General features: G+C 51.7%; 4 protein-coding genes across 4 annotated transcripts; 3 read left to right on the top strand and 1 right to left on the bottom strand.

Moving 5' to 3' along the window:
* Positions 1–903: 903 nt before the first annotated feature.
* On the bottom strand, positions 904–3,393 carry AYO21_07593 (hypothetical protein; the record flags this gene model as incomplete). Its single annotated transcript, XM_022657547.1, has 3 exons — positions 904–2,376; positions 2,428–3,177; positions 3,232–3,393. The coding sequence occupies 3 exons, from the start codon at positions 3,391–3,393 to the stop codon at positions 904–906; spliced, it is 2,385 nt and encodes a 794-aa protein (XP_022510085.1).
* Positions 3,394–7,158: 3,765 nt separating this feature from the next.
* Positions 7,159–8,164, top strand: AYO21_07592 (hypothetical protein; the record flags this gene model as incomplete). The annotated part of the gene is made up of 4 exons (XM_022657546.1): positions 7,159–7,202; positions 7,320–7,346; positions 7,398–7,632; positions 7,706–8,164. The coding sequence occupies 4 exons, from the start codon at positions 7,159–7,161 to the stop codon at positions 8,162–8,164; spliced, it is 765 nt and encodes a 254-aa protein (XP_022510084.1).
* A 2,322-nt stretch (positions 8,165–10,486) lies between these two features.
* On the top strand, positions 10,487–12,838 carry AYO21_07591 (hypothetical protein; the record flags this gene model as incomplete). Its single annotated transcript, XM_022657545.1, has 1 exon — positions 10,487–12,838. The coding sequence occupies one exon, from the start codon at positions 10,487–10,489 to the stop codon at positions 12,836–12,838; it is 2,352 nt and encodes a 783-aa protein (XP_022510083.1).
* Positions 12,839–14,365: 1,527 nt separating this feature from the next.
* On the top strand, positions 14,366–17,113 carry AYO21_07590 (hypothetical protein; the record flags this gene model as incomplete). Its single annotated transcript, XM_022657544.1, has 1 exon — positions 14,366–17,113. The coding sequence occupies one exon, from the start codon at positions 14,366–14,368 to the stop codon at positions 17,111–17,113; it is 2,748 nt and encodes a 915-aa protein (XP_022510082.1).
* Between the last annotated feature and the right edge of the window lie 1,535 nt (positions 17,114–18,648).

The following is an 18,648-nucleotide window of genomic DNA, read 5'->3' as shown; positions in this document are numbered from 1 at the left end:
ATCGTGCCAGGAGAACAATCGCAGTGACCAGCTAAGCTACCAAGGCTACCTTGGGTGAAGGTGATCACAACGCGAAACTCGGTGGGATGAGCGGACAGCTTTTTGCTGGATGAAGGTCAAAGAATAGTCTATATGGGGAAGCCGAACTTTAGCCGCCAACACCTTTTCTCCACCCCATCAAAGACTTATAGTACAAAGTACCTCGTACTCCGTACACACCAGAGAACCACAAACAGCTTCACATGTCGATTCCATTGATATTCTAGAAGTCATATGATATGTCTTCGCGACCGCGGATCAGCGCCATCTTCCTATGCCAACCACCAAGTCCAAAGCCCAGCAATTCTCTAAACCTTTAATCCCGACATCGCCCCTCTCATCTGGCCCATACATATGATGGTAGCAGTACCTATGTAGCTGTACAGTTCTCTCTTTCGAGCACAGTTAACAAATGAAAAGTCTGTCGCTGTCCTAGTCGACAATGCCAAAATATCCCTGGCACAAATCAAAAATGCAGCCCATACAAAAAGAAAAGACTTCACTTCCTTGGCTAACTCTCATGACACCTCGAGACAAAAAGCATGCCAATGCCACCGAGACCCAGGGATAACCGGGTCGGCCAGTTCGCGAAGAGGGACGAATCTAAAAACAGACACCCAACATGGTGGACACTCTTCTTGAAAACACCTTTGACCTTTTGTGGCCCTGCGCCTTTGTGCATTGGGATTCCCAAAAAAGCCCCCAATATTACCGTGCGCACGAAATTGCGCTCGTGCGATGCACACACCTTTCTCTTTTCGTACAGGATATCAAATAACAGTATATCGTTGTGAGATATTCAGAACAGAAACTTTGGTTATCTGAACGAGCGTGGTAGGTCGGCAAAGGAGCCAATATCTTCATTTATCGAAACATCTGTCCGGCTGCAAAAATGCTGTTGGCAGCCGCAGATGCCCATTCGTTCTCCTCGTATGGCGGCGTGGGCCAGTGTGAAGGAGCGTGTTCATACTCGTTACGTTTCTTGGTGATGTTCAACGGCTCAGCTTGAGATCCAGCGTCGGAGCTAAACTGAACACCATTCCTCTTGGCAGATGGTGATGGCGTCAGGTACGCGCCGTGTAATGCTGGATTGCTGGGTAATTGTGGTAATGACTGACGGTTATAGTCCTTTTGCGCCAATGCGGTACGTTGGGCCTGGTCTTTTGGGTAGATGGTAGTTTGATCCAGGCGCCGAACCGCCCGATGAGCGGACCGGAGAGCTTCATCCAACAGCTCGTCAGCCTCCTCGGGAGTTTCGTACTGGTTAATCTGTAAAGGACGACGTGTCCGATTGTTTGGGGGAGCAGGCACCTGAGAAACATTCTCACTTGATCTGCTGCCTTGTGATCTCGGGACGGAGTGTGTCCGTTTCAGGGTGCCTGAGTTGGATACCACTTCGGTGGATGATTTTCTGTGTAGGCAGTCCGGTTCGGCGCGATCAAGACTGTACCGAACATTCTGTAGGATTTTGTCAAGGTCTGAAAAGTCGTTGTTTCCCTCGGGAATGACGCTGTCGACCATGAGCGAAGATCGGTTCGACCACGGGACATTCGCGGCGTTGGCCTCAACATCGTCGCCATTGGGAGATGCCAATCCATGTCGGCCGGAAAATCGTCTTGCCCGTTTCCGGAGATGGGAAAAGAAGCTCTCTTTGTGACCGCTGGGTGGGGACACGAGTCCACTATTGGCATTCAAAGCCCGTTCTGCTTCCTGGCGATGGATGTCGGCATAATGATTACCATTCGAATTGACGGATAGTTGCCGGCCAATTTTCTTTGATTTCTCCTCGACTGGTTTAGACGAGTTGGGCTTCGACTCTGGCTGCGATGTGAATGTCGAATTTGCTTGGGCAGTAACAGCGTTGGGTAAGGGAGAGATGGGGCGAATTGAGGGTAGGATGGGCATTGGTGCAGCACCAGTTGAACTCGGCCCATTGGTCCACGTCGTCCGTTTACTCGCTTGTGGTCGAAGTCTGCTGACCAAGCTCTCGGGTTCTTGTTGTGTAACCTTGGATTCCGAACTGTGTTGGGGTACGGCGGGTGCGCTCTCACGAGCAATAAGCGATCTTCGGAACCACGAGGGTTTGGATGTAATGGTGGGTGTTTCGGCCGCGTCCTTTGACCTGAAACTCAGGTCAGAGTGCTTCCGCCCGAGCAGGCGTGACGAGGACTTGGGTCGAAGAGGATCTACGGCATCGAGGAAGAATTCGTGCTCCATAGCTTGTTTCGTCGTTGGGCGGTTCTTAGGATCCCACATCAGACACCAGGTCACAAAATTGCTGAATGCCGCAGGCCATTGAGGCGCTTGTAAAATGGTTTCCATCGCATGGGGGGCCATCTGTGAGGAGTTAGTGACTTAGCCACGCCTTAGCATTTGGGATTAAATCACCTTTGGGAAAGAGAAGCACAATTTTTGAGCCAACTTATTGCCGTCTCTCCATTCACCGCCCCCAACCCTAGTACCGTTCTTGGTATACCAGTTCCCTGGACTGCCCATAACTTCACAAATTCGCCAAACCTGGTCGACCTCGTTGCCTCCTGGAAAGAGAGGTTTGAGTGTAGCCACTTCAACTGCCATTGCCCCAATAGCCCAGATATCCACTGGAGCAGAGTATTCGCCAGCTCGAAGTAACACTTCGGGAGCTCGGTACCATCGAGTTGAGACGTATGTGGTATAGGGCAACTTGGAGTGTGTTTCTCGAGCCAACCCAAAGTCGGCTATCTTGATGGAATAAGTTGGCGGTGTAGCTGGTGGAGTGACCAAAGAGGAGTATCTGCTGAACGCTGACTGGGAGTCGTGAGGTGCAGAAGTGGAGACAAGGATATTTTCTGGTTTGATGTCGCGGTGAAAGAAATTGTGAGCATGGATATGGTCGAGACCTGAAAGGATCTGGTATAGTATACTCTTGACACTTTTGGCGTCCATGCATTTATGTTCCCGGGATTTCATCAGTTGATACAAGTTACCATCCATGTACTCCATGCAGATGTGAAGTTTCTTGCTGAAGGGATCCAAGAAAATGTCCAATGCCGGCACCAGATGAGCATGGGCCGGGAGTGTTCGTAGAAATATGACCTCGCGGAGTTCTAGGCACGGTGCAAAGGAGTCGAATGTCTTCTTCATGGTTTTGATGGCGACCTAGAGGAAATCAGCTGGGTGTCCTCGCAGGACAAGACAAGAATCAAAGCATACCATGGAGTTCCTGCGAGCCACATTGGCACCGTTCGCTCTCACTCTTGCCAGCGCCACGCTTCCAAAACTTCCATCTCCAATTTCCTTGATCACTTCGAACCTGTCTTCGAGTGCGGCCAATGCATAAGAGTTAGGCCTCAGGCCATATTCCGTGACAGCCATGGTGGTCGAGTGAGTTCGTTAGGGCAGGACGGGCTCTTCCTCTGTCGCTTTGTCGGGTGTCGTAGAATGTATGGGACGAGTGTATCTTATTCAGGCTGCCCTGGCGCCCATAGATGGGTTTCTCTGAGACCTCAACACGTCATTTCCTGGCTGTTTCGTGTGTTTCTGTACATGTGTTTCAGGGTACAGGGTAGAAGAGGGGGTCGGAGGTCTCGTTTGGCTTGTTCGTGCTGTTGCTTGAAGCTGGTCAGGTTGCAGCTACGCCAGCTCGGTGCAGAGCAGGAGGGTAAATGATGATCGAGCTCGAGCTTCAAGAAGATGATGCTCAGGGCCAGAGGACCCAGGACCCAATTCGAAATCGCTCGAGGGAACTAAGGGAACTAGCTAGAGGAATGGTCGATTGGCGGATGCCGACCCGCAAGGGGCGTTGGGAAAGTGGATAGACAGCGTCTTCCCCTTTCTTGGTTGACACGAAGGGGGGGTGGGTGATGGTCACAGTCTAGTATCAAAGGAGGGCAGGTCAAGGTGACAGACTGTACTGGTAATTCGGACGTGTTGTCGATGTGCTCGGACAATTAATTGGCGATGTGGGAGGCGCGTCTTGACTGTGTCGGGATGGCAAGGGGGGGTGGGGAGTGGAAAGGGAGAGGCACGGAGGTTCAGAGGCCTTCGCAGCAAGGGTCATACAAGTAACTGGGATGCAAAATTGCGCTGACAGAGCCCAGGATTTCCGTGCCTTTGCAACATCGGACAGGCAAAGGAGAAATGAGAAGTATGTGATTACCGGTATTGTTGAGTGAGATGGCTTGAGAAGGGTGGTTGTTGTTCCTACGAAAGGGGAGAAACACCAAATAGTGACGGTGGGTGACAAGCGAGACGAGGTGGTACTGGCGCCGTGTCAGCACTGAATGCCATACAGACAAGGCTCCAAGGTTTGGGAAGAGTGAGGACTTTCCGGCACTGTGGCATCTGGGGGGAAGAAGAGAGTGGAGGGGGGCGCGGCCCTTTCCCTTTGCATTGATGCAAGCCTCTGGTGCCGTCCGTCACTCAGGGAAGCAGCTTAAAGTAGGCAAGCCCCATGCAAGCCTTGGTTTTTAGTTGAGGGCTAGCCACACGGCCACGGGGCCACAGGGATAGGCCGACGGGATCCCTGGATGGCCGGCGACAGGTTTGGGCGAGGATGGTCAGGTTGATCAGGCACAAACCGTCCCCTAGCACCCGTCCCTAGCTGCTTAGAGATGGCCTAGCACGCTTAGCAGGCCGGGTTGCCTCCCAACTCCGACCTCTGGCAGCTCCTCTTCTCAGCCTCGGAACCCCATTCCTGTGCGCTGGCCCCCCATTGCTCCCCAAAGGTCTCAACTCCCAAGCCGACAACCTGAATGACCTTCACCGGGGGCGGCGGATGACGGATCTTGTCGTCCACTGATATTTCGTCTTTTTTTCCATTCGACTCCGGTGAGCTAATAGTCCAATCTACAAGGGTGTTTGCTGGTGGTGCTGTAATGAAATAAATGCATTCCTCCTGAAAATCTTGACCCGAGAGAAGGAAAGGTAACCTTCTCATCCACCTGTGATAATGTCAGGATACCGAGTAGTATTGGTATGTACCAAGTACCCACAAGTGGTTAATGTGCTCCGTACATTACCGGACGCTTTTTCTTTGCAGTTGGAGTGTCTCTCTAGGTTCCTCGTACCTACACCGCCCGTCGTCTGCTTCTACTTCTGCGGTGAGAAGGATGGGAAGCGAAGCGTGTTACGAGTAAGTGCTGCTGCATAGCGTGTGCTTTTCTTGGGCTCCTCTTCAACGATATCAAATCACCGCCATCTCAACAAGTCAGGAGAATCACAGGAGAGGAGAGACGGGAGGCTTGATGTCTCACCGCGCGAGAGACGCCTTGACTGATTAAATTGATTCATTTCTGTACTTGGTATTGGCTGGAGAAGTCTTCCACAAAGCCACCATCTTCTTGATACTCTGGTGTTCATGACGCTTTGGCATGTACCTCGTACCTTGTCCAGTTTATGCTTTTGAAAGAGATGTACGAGGTACACGAGTGATGGTACAACTTTCTGTGCGTTTGCTGTACCTGGTCCTAATGGGCCCGGACTGCAGGTACCGAGCTCAAGTGGCAAAATACCAAGGTTGAATCCAGGATCCAGATCCAGGAGAAGCAAGTTGTTGTTGGTGCTGTATTTCTATTCCACCTATCGCTGACATTCTTCCCTCCGCGCCCTTCAATTGGCAGCAGCAGCAGCAGCGACAACATCGACAGGGCAACCAACGCGAAGATACCTGGATAGAGACCATCAGTCGAATAATGCCACGTTTCTTAGAGATGCAACCAGGGGTGTCGAGTTGGCTGACTTCGCTGCCACAGCTTGGGCTAAAAGCGTCATGACCATTATTAACCACTGGTTCCTGGCCTCAAGGGTGGCAGGATGATGCCAAAAACAGGTTTAGGCTCACCTCTGTCTCTTGATATCCTCTGTCCGACTCGCTACAAGTCTTGAACAAGGATCGGGGCGTCGCTGGTGCCGGCCAATGGTGCCGATCAAATCTCGAATTCTCCATTCATTGGCTTGGTCTCTGCCCATTTTTCGATAGCTCCGGGCTAGAAATCCAAATTTTCAAAAGACACACTCTCCGACCGTGTGCCTGGCCCCCTAGCTTGTTCCACCTGGAACAAAACATAATGGGAATGAAATCACGATGGAGTGGCAGCCAAAACTTTGGTTCCCAACACCAGTGTTCCCCGCGAGAAGCTAATGAAGTGGATTCTTGATTTGTTCTGGAACCAGGAGAGTCGAAACTGTCGTGATACAAAGTCCTTGCAAGTCACAAACTTGGAGATGATGCCCATTACATAACCGTTGATCCCAGATGAAATTGCAAAGGAGTCGATAGAGAGACCGCCAGTCCCAGCTTACTCGTACAGGGAGAGTGCTGCGAGCTCAGGATGAGGTGTCCAAGGCACAATCCAGAAGTCGTCAAAGAATAAGTACTAGTTTAGTATTGTGCAACAACATGCAAAGAGTGGTTGGTCGGTCATCAATGCATACGAGGTACCTCGTACCTATAGCAGTAAGTCTTTGTGTTGTGCACTTTACTTCTTCTTGTGCAACTCATCATCAGCGTGGTAAGAAAAGGACCCAAAAACTTCAGTCAACTCACCACATTCTTCTGCCGTTACAACAGAATAACCTCGTGTATGCAGGTCGTTCTCATCTGGGCCACATGTACAGATTTTGTTGAGTCATTTGGCGCACGTGTGTGCGACTTCCTGTGGTTGAAGTTGGTGCCTGCATCTTGCCAAGAAGCCTCAACCTACACATCCGGAAATACCTTCAAGTGACAGGCAGTGGTAAGAGACTTCTCACTTGAGGCGCCTTCATTACTCCACCCTCTACGGCTGAGTACCTCAGAGACAAAGAGAAGGTGGTCAAGTTGACAGGTTGACATTGCATGTAGCCGGCGGTCAAAGTGTCAAATTGTTTGACAATCACAAAAGTATTGCCATCTACTATCAAATTACTGGAAGAGGTTTAGAGCGACTTTGGTTTTGGCAATCATCCGTGTGAAAGACATTCTGTATAAATGCCAAACTCTGGCCAGCGGTGACTGGAATTAATTTGAAATATCTAGAGCTGGTCAAGGAAGTATTCGAATTAGTTACGGTGCACTGTTCTTCACCTCAGCCTCACCTTTTCGTCTACCTCACCTTCCGATCCGAGGCACCTGCCGTCCCTTCCAAGTCTCCTTCAATCATGCCTCAGAAGCAGCGACCTCGTTGGGAACGCAAACAGCAATCGTAAGCTGCCTCACTGCTCACTTCCTTTCATCATCTCTTCCACTTGTCCAAACATATTTCCCCATCACCCCATCGGTCAATCTCAACCACGATGGCCGCTATTAATTACCAAAACAGGTATGCGAATGTCGAGATCGGGAACTTGTAAGTGAGCATTCCTCCCATTGTCTCATCACAGCTCACGCTCAGATACAGAATTCCTTGCCTGGTCTGCAACGTCAAATGCTTCAAAGCAAGATACTCCCAGAACCAGCTGGCCAAATATCAAGAAGCCCTTGCGAAGGAGCTCCACGGCGGGCCCAAGGCCAAGCTCCCCCGCTGCAGGAACTGCACACCAGAGTCCACGGCCGAATTGTTCTGCACTGGCTGTCGATTGACCAAGGACTTGAGCTTCTTCTCCAAGCAGCAGCGAAAGAAACCGGATGAAGCGGTAAGACAAGACAAGATCACAACTCGCTACACTGCTGACCTCCGCCAATCAGAGATGCTTGAACTGCCAGCAGGAGCTTGAGGATCGTGTGCCTTCCCTCGACGCCGCCTTGGAGGAAGAACGCATCAGAGACGATGAAATCCGCAGCAGGCACATGTCAGGCTCTGTGATCTCGGGCATTGCTGGTTCCGTTGCCGGCTCCCAATCTCAATCGCAAGCACAGTCAGCTAGTTCCAGTGGAATCTTCATGCCTGACGACCGAGACTCTGCCTGGGGAGGTAACCGAGCATCTGACCGTCCTACGTCGCCCACCAGCACTGAGCTTTCCAGCTCCCGCAGCGCTACCAGCTACACCACTTCCGTCGGTTCCAATTCAGTTTCCAAGAACAGCTTCGCCAAATCACCTGCATACTACGCACCAGCAAAAGCACGAGTCATGTACCAGCTTGAACGCGAGGAGAGGCAGAAGCAGGAAGCTCAGATGGGCAATAGATATGATGATTCTGATGATGATGACGAATGGGAAATGTGACGGATACGATTCATGAAATGATATCGGGATGCGGCGTGAACTGTGCGGGCTCATCATACGACGCTCCCTCTTGCCCGGAAGACATGCTTGGTTGCACGGATCGACGAGAGTTTGCGAGACCAGGGAATCTGGGAGAAAACGGAGTACGTGGAAGCGAACTTTGAGGGCATCCATAGTTGCATGTCTTAGCGCGCAACACGAAGCAGCCTCAAGAGAGTGTGGTGTTCTCACCCTTGCACTTTTGGCTTCTCAAGCACGCGTTCCGGCGAAGGGGTTTCCTACTGTGAGTCGCAATCTGTTTCAATGCTTAGACTTGGAGCTACAAATCTGGCTTTACTTTCAGGTGCGCTTCTACTGCTGGCCCATGGGATCCGAGCAAGTCGTAGCGTTCAGTTTTCCACGGCTAGAGAGGCAACGCGATAAATGAGTGGGATTTCCGAGCGAACTCCAAGGGCTGATAAGAATGGTGAATGAGCCGCAAACGCCCAGACAAATGAGGCATTGACCATTCAGTCTAGGATGATGCATGTTTGTCCTAGGACACCCTGAGTTTCTTCTTCTGATCCAATCCGGTAGAGGAACGATTCGCAAGGCAGGGTCTCGCAGGTCATGCGATGAGGTTCCATGGTTCGCAGTCCATGTCTAGCGTTAGTTATCCCCGGTCGCCTCTGCATATCGGCAAGTAATGAAGGTGTCGTATGATTTGCGGATATCTTTCAGGGCGGTAGCCTAGCTTCTATCGGATGGTTCGGACTTTGAGCGACTAAGAAACAGGGCGCAAAGGAGCATCACGGTTGTACAAAGGGTCTGCTTGTGGCTCCCACCTGTGGGCCGCGAGGAGGGGGGATATCCAAGGGTGATGTCGTTGAAGAAACCCTGCTAGAAAGTGGTGTGGTTGGACCTTGACGTCGGATTGGAGATTGATATTGGTAGAAGAGGGCAACGAGAAGAAAGAACGCGGCCGGGGACCATAGAGCCAGGGCAACATGTCGGACTGTTGTTTTCGATGACGTTGACAATTTGAACCCCTTGATCCCTATTTGGGTATTCCTTGTCGTGTTGTGAGGGTCGTCGTGTCTCCTGCGCAGGTGGGACGTTCGTAACCACCCCTTGGGAGGTTCATTCACCTCTGGGTCTCTCGGCTCGCCCCATCAAGATCTGATCGTGGCACAGTCTTCAGGGTCAAAACTATATTTGTACTGGCAGACAGGCCAAAAACCAGATTTTGTGTGCAAGGAATGCATCGCCGCTCGTGGCTAGGCGAACCTCGGAAGAAGGGGAGGTTCATTGGAAAAAGTACGATGACGAGCTGTTGAGTGGTGGGGTTGCTGAGCGGGAGAACAGTGATGGCGGGCTGGAACCAAGATTTTGGGGGCCTCTTCTGCCACCTTAGGTACTCGTACAGCCACCGTGAACCACCCATCTTTCTGCGTGGCTCCCGAGGCCAAGGGGCTCACTAGGCCCCAGGGACGCCCTACTAGTGGCCTACTCCCACCTATCTGGATGGAGCATCCCGCCAATCCCCTTTCACCGGTTGTGAACCAGCTGGAATAGTATTGCGCTGCCCATGATGCAACACACCACTTCGCGCATCATTGACTGTCACAGTTAAGCGTCGACCCTTTCTCTAGCCACACCTGTTGCGAAGTATCAGTAGTTGTCTAGGTATGCCCATGCCACGCTCTCCTCGAGGCTTGGTCTCGGCTCGCTTTCTCTCAGTCGTAACTCACTTTGAATTCTTAAACATCTCCACCTCATGATTGTACTGCCATCTTCCCCGACGCCTTGAAACGCACCCTCTGAACAGTTCTCGTATTCTCTCGACGGACAAAGAACAGAAGAAAAGAGGAAAGAACTTGACAACACGCAGATTCTAGGCTGCTTTCACACCATAGACCAAGAAGCGAAGCACGACCTACATCCTTTCCATAACGCCGAACCCTCCCCCAACGCTAGACTCGGCCTCAGCAGCATCACTTCTGCCTCCTGTCCCCCACTGATGAGCACGTAACGCCCTTGTCCTTTCACAATCGACGTCCGCCTGCCTCTCTTCTCGTCCCACCTTGACCGGTCTGTTAGTGGGCTCGCAGGCTGGATTCTGAATATCCACCCAGTCGAGCGACCGCAACCGCCTTGAGGCTGGTCAGAACGCGAATCCCATATAGTCTGTCATCGGTGAAGCTGTGGAAAGCTTCCAAATCCCCTGGCTCTTTCTCAATCGATTTGGAAAACATACTCCCACAAACCTGTTGAACAAGGTCATCTGAATGCTTTGAGGAACGGAAACCAGGTCTTGGAACGGGACCGTGCCTCCCTCGCACAATGGCCTCCTACAATGAACGTCTACCAGCACAGCCCAGCGTTTCTGTTCCGAGTGACGAGGGAGACACGCGGCGACTTCATCCAACTATGAGCAATTCAACAGCTGAGGATGGGCGCCACCGCAGGCTATCCGGGGCGTCATCGACTTCTCAACACGCACCAAACAATCTTGATTCATCCAGATATCACCAAGCTCGCCAGCCTATAACTGATGCTGTCAACTCAGCCTTCAACGACGCTGATGCCGCTTCTTATGGTGGTTTCTCTCCAGACCTGCTCCAACAGATTACATCGCAGATTACGGCGAATGTTTTGCAGCAACTGAAAGTCGCCAATCTACCTCCACCGCAACCTCCTATTCACCAACCACCACCCTCGACTTCTCAAATGGATACCTCTTCATCTGTCGCTGGCTCTCCGCCATTGGATCGAGCGACTGTCTACACTCCCCCTACTCCCAACCGATACTCCGAGGAGGCAAACGCAAGTCAGGCCTCCCCTCAGTTTCCTCCGCCTTCGAGTCAATCATCATTCCGCGCCCCGTCGCCAGGTACAGATAGGAGAGCGGCCTCGCCTCTGAGTCAGACCGGTCATCAGTCCGAGAACGACGCAAGCCAGACTCGACCGAGAGGTCCCAAACGCATGGGTACTCATGAAGATGCAACCATAGTGGAACGAGTGTGGGGCCAGCTCTTCACGGAACAAGGTGAAGCTACTCCTCGACTTGGCCAATTCCTACGTGGAATTGCCACGCATCTTATCGAAGACTATGAACCCAAGCACAGTTTGGTCATCACCCCCACCAAATTGCAGAGATACTACGAGGAGACAAAGCTGAGCAATGAGATCTACCCTTGGAAGATCATATTTGATGATAGAACTTCCTCGATATCCCGAATGTTCAGAGAGATCGAATGCCAGCACCATCTTGTCCAAGAGAAGTTGAATGAACGGCCGGACACCCCTGGACTTACACCACGTGGCTTTGAAGCCTGGGCGACATTGCTCTTAAGAGCACACCCCGATCAAGAGTATGAGCGATTGGCAAAGACGGCGCTAGACATGCCCATCAGCAACCCTGATGAGAAGAAAGAGCGGTTTCCAAAAGAACTCTCTAGACGGCTCTTCCCCAAGCACGGTGACACTGAAGTTGCCTATAAGCTACAGAAGGCCATGTCAGCTCATTGCAATATCAGCTTTGCATCTCGCCACAGCAGCACAACGGACTCCACTTCGCGGACTTCGACGTCGACGTCAACAGTGACTGTCGTGGTTGACGATTCGTCCAGCAAAGCGAATTTGAAGCCCCAAGCAGACAGGCTGGACAAAGGCGACAGTGCCGGCATCAATGTCCAACCCAGTCCAGCGTTGTCTCAGGCTGGCATTGAGCGCCAACGGCAGCCGTATGGTACGACGCATCAAGAGAGTGTCAATGGTGACATTGACGAGGAAAGTGCTAACGCCACTCTCACGTCACAACCGATCGAGCGAGAGCGAAAGCCATATGTCGTTGCGCCTGGTGGAGGAAAGAGTTACAATAATATCGACCGACCAGTCGTCGCGTCCGAGACTAAGCCAGGACCTCCGCCACCACCAGTACCCAAGCTCGGGCGCTCAAGCTCTCTCAATGGATCTAGCAAGGTAAACGATAGCTCGAGATCGGGACAGCCACCTGTCGCTCTTCATCAAAGACCACCGCCACCCGTGTCGGAAATTCAAGAGTCTCGCCGTCATCGGTCCAACAGTATCTATCACAGAGACCCTCCCCCATCGGGCCGTAATCGGTCACCATCCATGACGAAAGAAACGGGCAACTCTTCACACATTAGGAGGGGGGATTCAGACGCTTCCTATATGTCTTCTTCCCATCATTCTGACCATCACGACGATGTAAGACGGTACAGGGACTATGAAGCTGGTCGCGAACGTCTGGCCAACGACCGCTACGACGCGGCCAGGATGTCAGCATACGACCCTCGCGACCGTGAACGAGACCGTGACCGGGACCGAGATAACCGACCACGTATGCAATCAGTTTCAAATGTTGGCCTAGGCTTTGTCGATGGCCCACGAAGTCCAACCCTGCGCACTGCTGCAGGATCGGCGTTGTATTCCAGTTCTCTCCCTGGTGGTGCTGCGGATGAAGACTATTACCTGAACCGCGTGCACCCTAGCGCGGGTCCTCCGTACGGGCACAGTCCACCTTCCTCGATCAGCACCGGCTTTCAACCTCCACCTCCACCTCCGCAGACGATGAGGGACTCGTCAAATTCAGTGAACAGAGACTCGGGCTACTCCTCGTACCCAACCAGCGGGGGTTATCCACCCACGAGTTACCGCGATGTACGGTAGGAGTATGACATTTGACGGATCATCAACTTGCAGGGCGGGAAGGCGAGGATGAAATCGGGAAATTTGAGCGCGATAACCGAAGAACCATCACGGCGCGATGAAACTGACCTTTTCCATCTCCATCTGTAACATATTTAACGACTGGTACGATTCAGCTTTCGCTTTCCTTGCGCTCCGTTCTATTCTCGGCGATTTTGGACGATTTCAGCTAGCTGGATGTTTGTCTTCTACTTCTTGATATCCCCGGGCTTTGCTTCTGAGCGATTTCTGTGAGAATGTAAATTAGTGGACGGGTGTATTGGAGATGTACAACTATATGTAGCAGAGCTTTCCAGGATATAAGGCATTCGTTTGGAATTCCTCAGCGCAAATGTGTGGATATGGGTGTCTGGTGAGGTACCATGTATCATCATCAATAGGTCGAATGACAATCAGGATTGTGACTCTATCTCTTGTTGTCTAAATCGAGGGTGATTCAATTCCGGCCTTGTTAGTGTCTGCTTCTCTCGTCATCGACAAAGCTTCCAACACCTATATGCTGTGGATAACATCAACTATGACTTGGTTTTGGATCATAGACTTATAGCGTAGGCCATTGTCGGGGTCCACGAAGAGAAACATCCTGGGAAGAAGCAACTTCGGCGTGGGTTTCAAAAGATAAGGACAGCTTGGAACACGAGTTCGGTACAGGTGGATGATTCGAGGAGGATATGGTGTTTAGTTCTAGACCATCACCGTGTGGTGAGAAAGGAAGCCAGGGCGGCACGGAAGGACGGGACTTGTCTTGTCTGTCACAAGCATGGCACGAAATACTTGACGGGAAAGCGTTATCTGGGGAGGTGCTGTGTGTGGCTTGTTACCTTGTCTGGGCGAAACAAGAAACGTTGTCCTCGATTTGGTAGATCTCCAAGGGCGTCTTAGTCAAGAAGAGGCGAAAGGATATGCATGAAAGATGACGATGTCGGGTGCGGGATGCTCATTCAGCAAGCGTCACTAGCCTCACTGGGCACTTGTGTGCAGCTGGGCCCCGCAAAGCTTGATGGGCATTGGGTGCGATATTGGGCGTGGCTTGGGCGAGCTTGGGGGGTCACCAGGCTGGTGGGCACTACCACTCGGTACACCCAACCAAGATTGTACTTCCCGCCGCACGCCGCTTGGGTCTTCCCATTTCCCATATTTGACTCGCATCGACCATCAGCTGCCCATGGCTTTCCACTCACACCCTCGCCAACAGCCTTTGTTGAGGCTAAAAGAATGTGTTTCCTGGCTCGGGCTGTTTCAATCAGCCTCCGCGATGTCTCCTGCTCTACTACCTCGCTCTGAACTGCTTTTTGTGTCGCGCGCTCAGAGGTTCAGACTATACCGCTGACCCGAGCCCAAATAACTGGCAAACTCGACAGATAGACAGATTCGCGTGTTCCTCGGGTGAGCGAGCCTCTTTCTCTCCATTAGAACCACCCGGACCACCGCTTCCTGCCTCCAATGCACCTCAATCGCCCATGAGGCCCTCCATAACGTTCGCAGACAATGGTAGGCTGCGACCATGCCGAACAACAAGAGCTGGAGCCACCGGAGGTCCCGTCAAGTTCCAGCTCAGGTGCCTCGGAGAGTACGACCGAATATGAGAAACAGAAAGGTTGGGAGCCTTTTGAAAAGACGGACACTATAAGGACACTGCCGGACAACGAGGCCAGACACGGCAAAAACAAGCTGGAACCTCAACCGAGCTGGCAGGCACACCACCATGGCATACTCAAGTTGAGGTCTGTTGACGACGACCTGCCCACCAACTGGTGGTTTGCCTCTACCGCCATCCCGCTGATTGCGGCCACCTTTGCGCCCATGGCTAATCTGATATCCATCACCGCCCTGGTCGTTCCTTGGAGGAATAGACTCACCCAAAGCAAGACTGAGTTTCCTCTGACCTATCAGTCCACTTCCGTGGGCTACACCGATCCTCGATGGTGTGTCGACCTCAATATTGCCTCTCTCGTCTGTGGATTCGTAGGCAACCTTTTCCTTCTCTTCAATTTCACTCGACGCGTCCGATACATTGTCGCTCTACCTGCGACCATTGTGCTCTTCTACATCGCCTCTGGTATACTCATTGGTCTGACCGTGTCGATGAAGCTTCATGTCCCGCCTGGCCAAGATGAAGTTTATTCCCAGGGCTACTGGAACGCCGTCATTGCCGCCTGTCTCTACATGTTCAACTCGATGATTTTGATGGTGAATATGTGCGGCTATTTCCTGGGCCACTATCCTCAGCACTTTACCCTGACCGACGAGCAGCGCAATCTGATTCTCCAGACAATGATGTTCTTTGTATGGCTAGGTGGCGGTGGCGGCGTCTACTCGAGAATCGAAGGCTGGACGTATCCAGATGCCGTGTATTTCTGCGACGTCACCATCCTGACCGTCGGGTTTGGAGACTTTTATCCCACCAACGACCTTGCTCGGGGACTAGTGTTTCCCTACTCGGTAGGCGGGATCATCATTCTGGGTTTGATGGTCAGCTCCATCCACAAGTTCGCTGGTGAGCTTAGTACAATCAACGTACTCCGTAAACATGTCGAACGAAAAAGAGTCCACACCCTATCACGGGTTGTGACGGTGAACGATGGCGAAGAAGACAAGAGACGAGATGATCTAGAAAGAGAGGTGGCAGTGGAGGAAAGAAGCGGTCGGCGGCCACAGATTTCGTCTCCCTTACCAAATCCACAGATCCAGCATGACTTGGATGAAGCAGCGGCGCGTCTCGAGAGAACCACCACTCGAGATTCCACTCAGGATCGCCACATCGAGTTTGGTAACACCAATGCTTCGGAGCTGAAGAAGGCGGAGGAGTCCGAGCCGCACGCCAGACAGTTCCTAAGCTCAGCGATACACAGAGGTCCCATCCGCAGCACCTTCCATTTCATCACAAAACCCTTGCGAGGCTCGAGATCACAGAATAAGGCCATCTTGATGAAGGAAGAGAAGGACAAATTTAATGCCATGCGGAACATTCAGCTTAACGCGAAAAAGTTCAAAAAGTGGTACGCATTGTGTCTGTCGGTGATAGCCTTCGGGATTTTGTGGTGCATCGGAGCGGTGGTGTTTTGGATCGCCGAGCACAACACCCAACATCTCAGCTACTTTCAAGCTTTGTACTTCTGCTATGTCAGCTTGCTGACTATTGGCTATGGCGATTTGAGCCCCAAGAGCAACGCTGGCAAGCCGTTCTTCGTGGTATGGTCGTTGATCGCTGTACCGACTATGACCATCCTCATTTCCGACATGGGTGACACTGTCATCTCGAGTTTCAAGCAGGGAACCTTCAAACTTGGCGACTTGACTGTCCTTCCAAAGGCAGGTCTTTGGCGTGACATTGTCATGCAGCATCCTTGGCTCTGGAACTGGATGAACAGAAGGGCTGAGAAGAAACGTCTGAAGGCGGGGCTGCCTTTCGGTCCGGCCCCCGACGAAGCTCGTCCTGAGTTGAGTATTGAACAGCTGGCTGCCGAGGAACCGACCGAGGCGGAACTGACACAGCGTTTAGCTTGGGCCATTCGCAAGACCGCCGACGATCTCCAACATGCTCCAGGGAAACGCTACACCTATGAAGAGTGGTGTGAATACAGCCGCTTGATCCGATTCACCAAAGTGGGCCTCGATCAAATGGAATATGACGAGGAAACGGACGGAGTGGTTGAATGGGACTGGCTCGAGGAGAACAGTCCTATGCTGAGTGAGCAGAGCGAGGCTGAGTGGATCCTGGACCGGCTTTGCGAGAGTTTACTCCGTTTGCTCAAGAAGAACATGATTGCAAATGGTATCGATCCCAATTCAGCATTGCCTCGGCGGAGCAACACCGATCTTAGTGTCTTCAACTTCAACCGTAGCGGCACTATCTATGAAGACCCGTCGTGGGCCCGGAAGCCTGACTCGTCGGCAAAAGGCAAGGGCCGTGGTGAACCCCATGTTCCAAACCAGTCGCAGGCACGCCAACGAAGGGCATCAGGTGCTGATGCAGTGCTCACATTTTTCACCGGCGACAGAAGGGGTGATCATACATATGCTACCGAAACGCCTCAGTGGAGCACGAGAGCGCAAGAACGGATGAAGGAGCGTCGACGAGGTAGCAAACTCAGGCGAAGGGGGCCATTCAGCAAGCTTGAACACCGCGGAACGACAGGGGCAGTCGGTGGCGGCCGGGGTGGAGCCGGAATTCGCACACTGAAGATGCGACATTTTCGTGGAAACAGGGACGAGCAGGATGACATGCGGATATGAAACGTTTACAACTCGATTGGGTGAGAGGCTGTGAACTCTGTCTTACCACTGTACTATTTATTCTATGGAAGGAAAATTGGAGTGGGAAACTTAAGAGACTTGGGAAAAGGAGTTTTGGATATACAGGACACCACGCGTGAGCCCAAGTAGAAAAAGGAGGTTACCCCTGACCCTTGACTTTTGCAAGAGATGATATTTGCAGCACGTCGCTGGACCAACCGGATACGGGCTGCTGCTACTAACTGATCCCGAATAGCCATGTCGTTGGTCCCAGGCTGATCGGACGAGCATCAATGTGACGCTCTACTGACACAAACGCGTCAAAGAGTTGGATTCGATGGCTCCAGCAGGATCGACCGTCTTGCCAGTGTCAATACTGAATACATACAAGGAGACGAGTCGCTGAAGCAGCCAACGGGGATCAATCCGAAGAGATGAGATGCTTGGGGGTTTGCGATCTCACCGATCCCCGGGGCCATGCATGGGTGTTGTCGATGGAACAAGCTGAATCAGCCCTATACTTCAAGATCAATGTACCCAAGATGACTGGACTAGAATCCAGAGTTGTGTCTCATGCTGGAGTTTGATCGGGTGATTTGCCACACAAAAAGCAGGGGATTGTCATGGGTTGGAATAAAGGACTTTGTATACAGTGCACACACACCAGGATATGGATCTTAGCAGAAAGATATCTGGCGCAGGTTCAGACGGAAAACATTCTCCCGGATGTGCGAGTAGCAATACCATATGTAACACACTGCCTCATGCCCGCACGGGATACCTTGGGTAGTGAACGGTACGTACCATACCGTACGATATTACCCACTGCCTGCTCCATATCTGGCTGGTATCTAGAAGAACCAAGTCAGCGAACCACGACCACAACACGGACCAAGACAACTCGAGCGCCCTGCTTTTCTGCACCGAATCCTCGGTACCATTCGGTATAATAATAGTATGTGTTTACTTTGGCTGTTGTTAGTTACCTAAGGCACTTGTTTTGTTTTGCCCGTTTGCTTAGTTGTGTTGTCTTTGTCTTGTCTTCGTCTTGGATACCTACTGTAGGAACCTAGGTTACCTAGGTATACAACTCGCAACACTATTGAGGCTATTTATCTGTCTTGTGTCTCTCACAACAGTTAGTTGATCGGGATTCGGCGTTTGGATGCTATTTCAGTTTCCCGTGTGCCGGGCCGAGTACGCAGCAGCACCACTTGAACGATGTGAGGGTGTGAATAATTATGATCGGAACAAATCGATAGATGGATAGATGGAAAGACACCTGACTAGGTATGTAAAACAAACATCTACAGTCTACACACGACTCTACAAGGTCCTTCCATGTACTGTATAATATGCCCATACATGCATCAACTTTTTAAGCTTCTCCTGATAAACCCCCCACCCCCAAAACTGTCCCTTCTACCCCTCTAACCCTGCCCACCACACCACCAGTGTAGACATCGGAGGTCCCCGTTGCAATAAAAACACAACACCAGAACAACCACAACTACACACGCATAGAACTGTACCAC

Source organism: Fonsecaea monophora (genome assembly GCF_001642475.1).
Source record: "Fonsecaea monophora strain CBS 269.37 chromosome Unknown Scaff60, whole genome shotgun sequence".
NCBI lineage: Eukaryota > Fungi > Ascomycota > Eurotiomycetes > Chaetothyriales > Herpotrichiellaceae > Fonsecaea > Fonsecaea monophora.
This window is presented reverse-complemented; position numbering and strand designations above follow the sequence as displayed.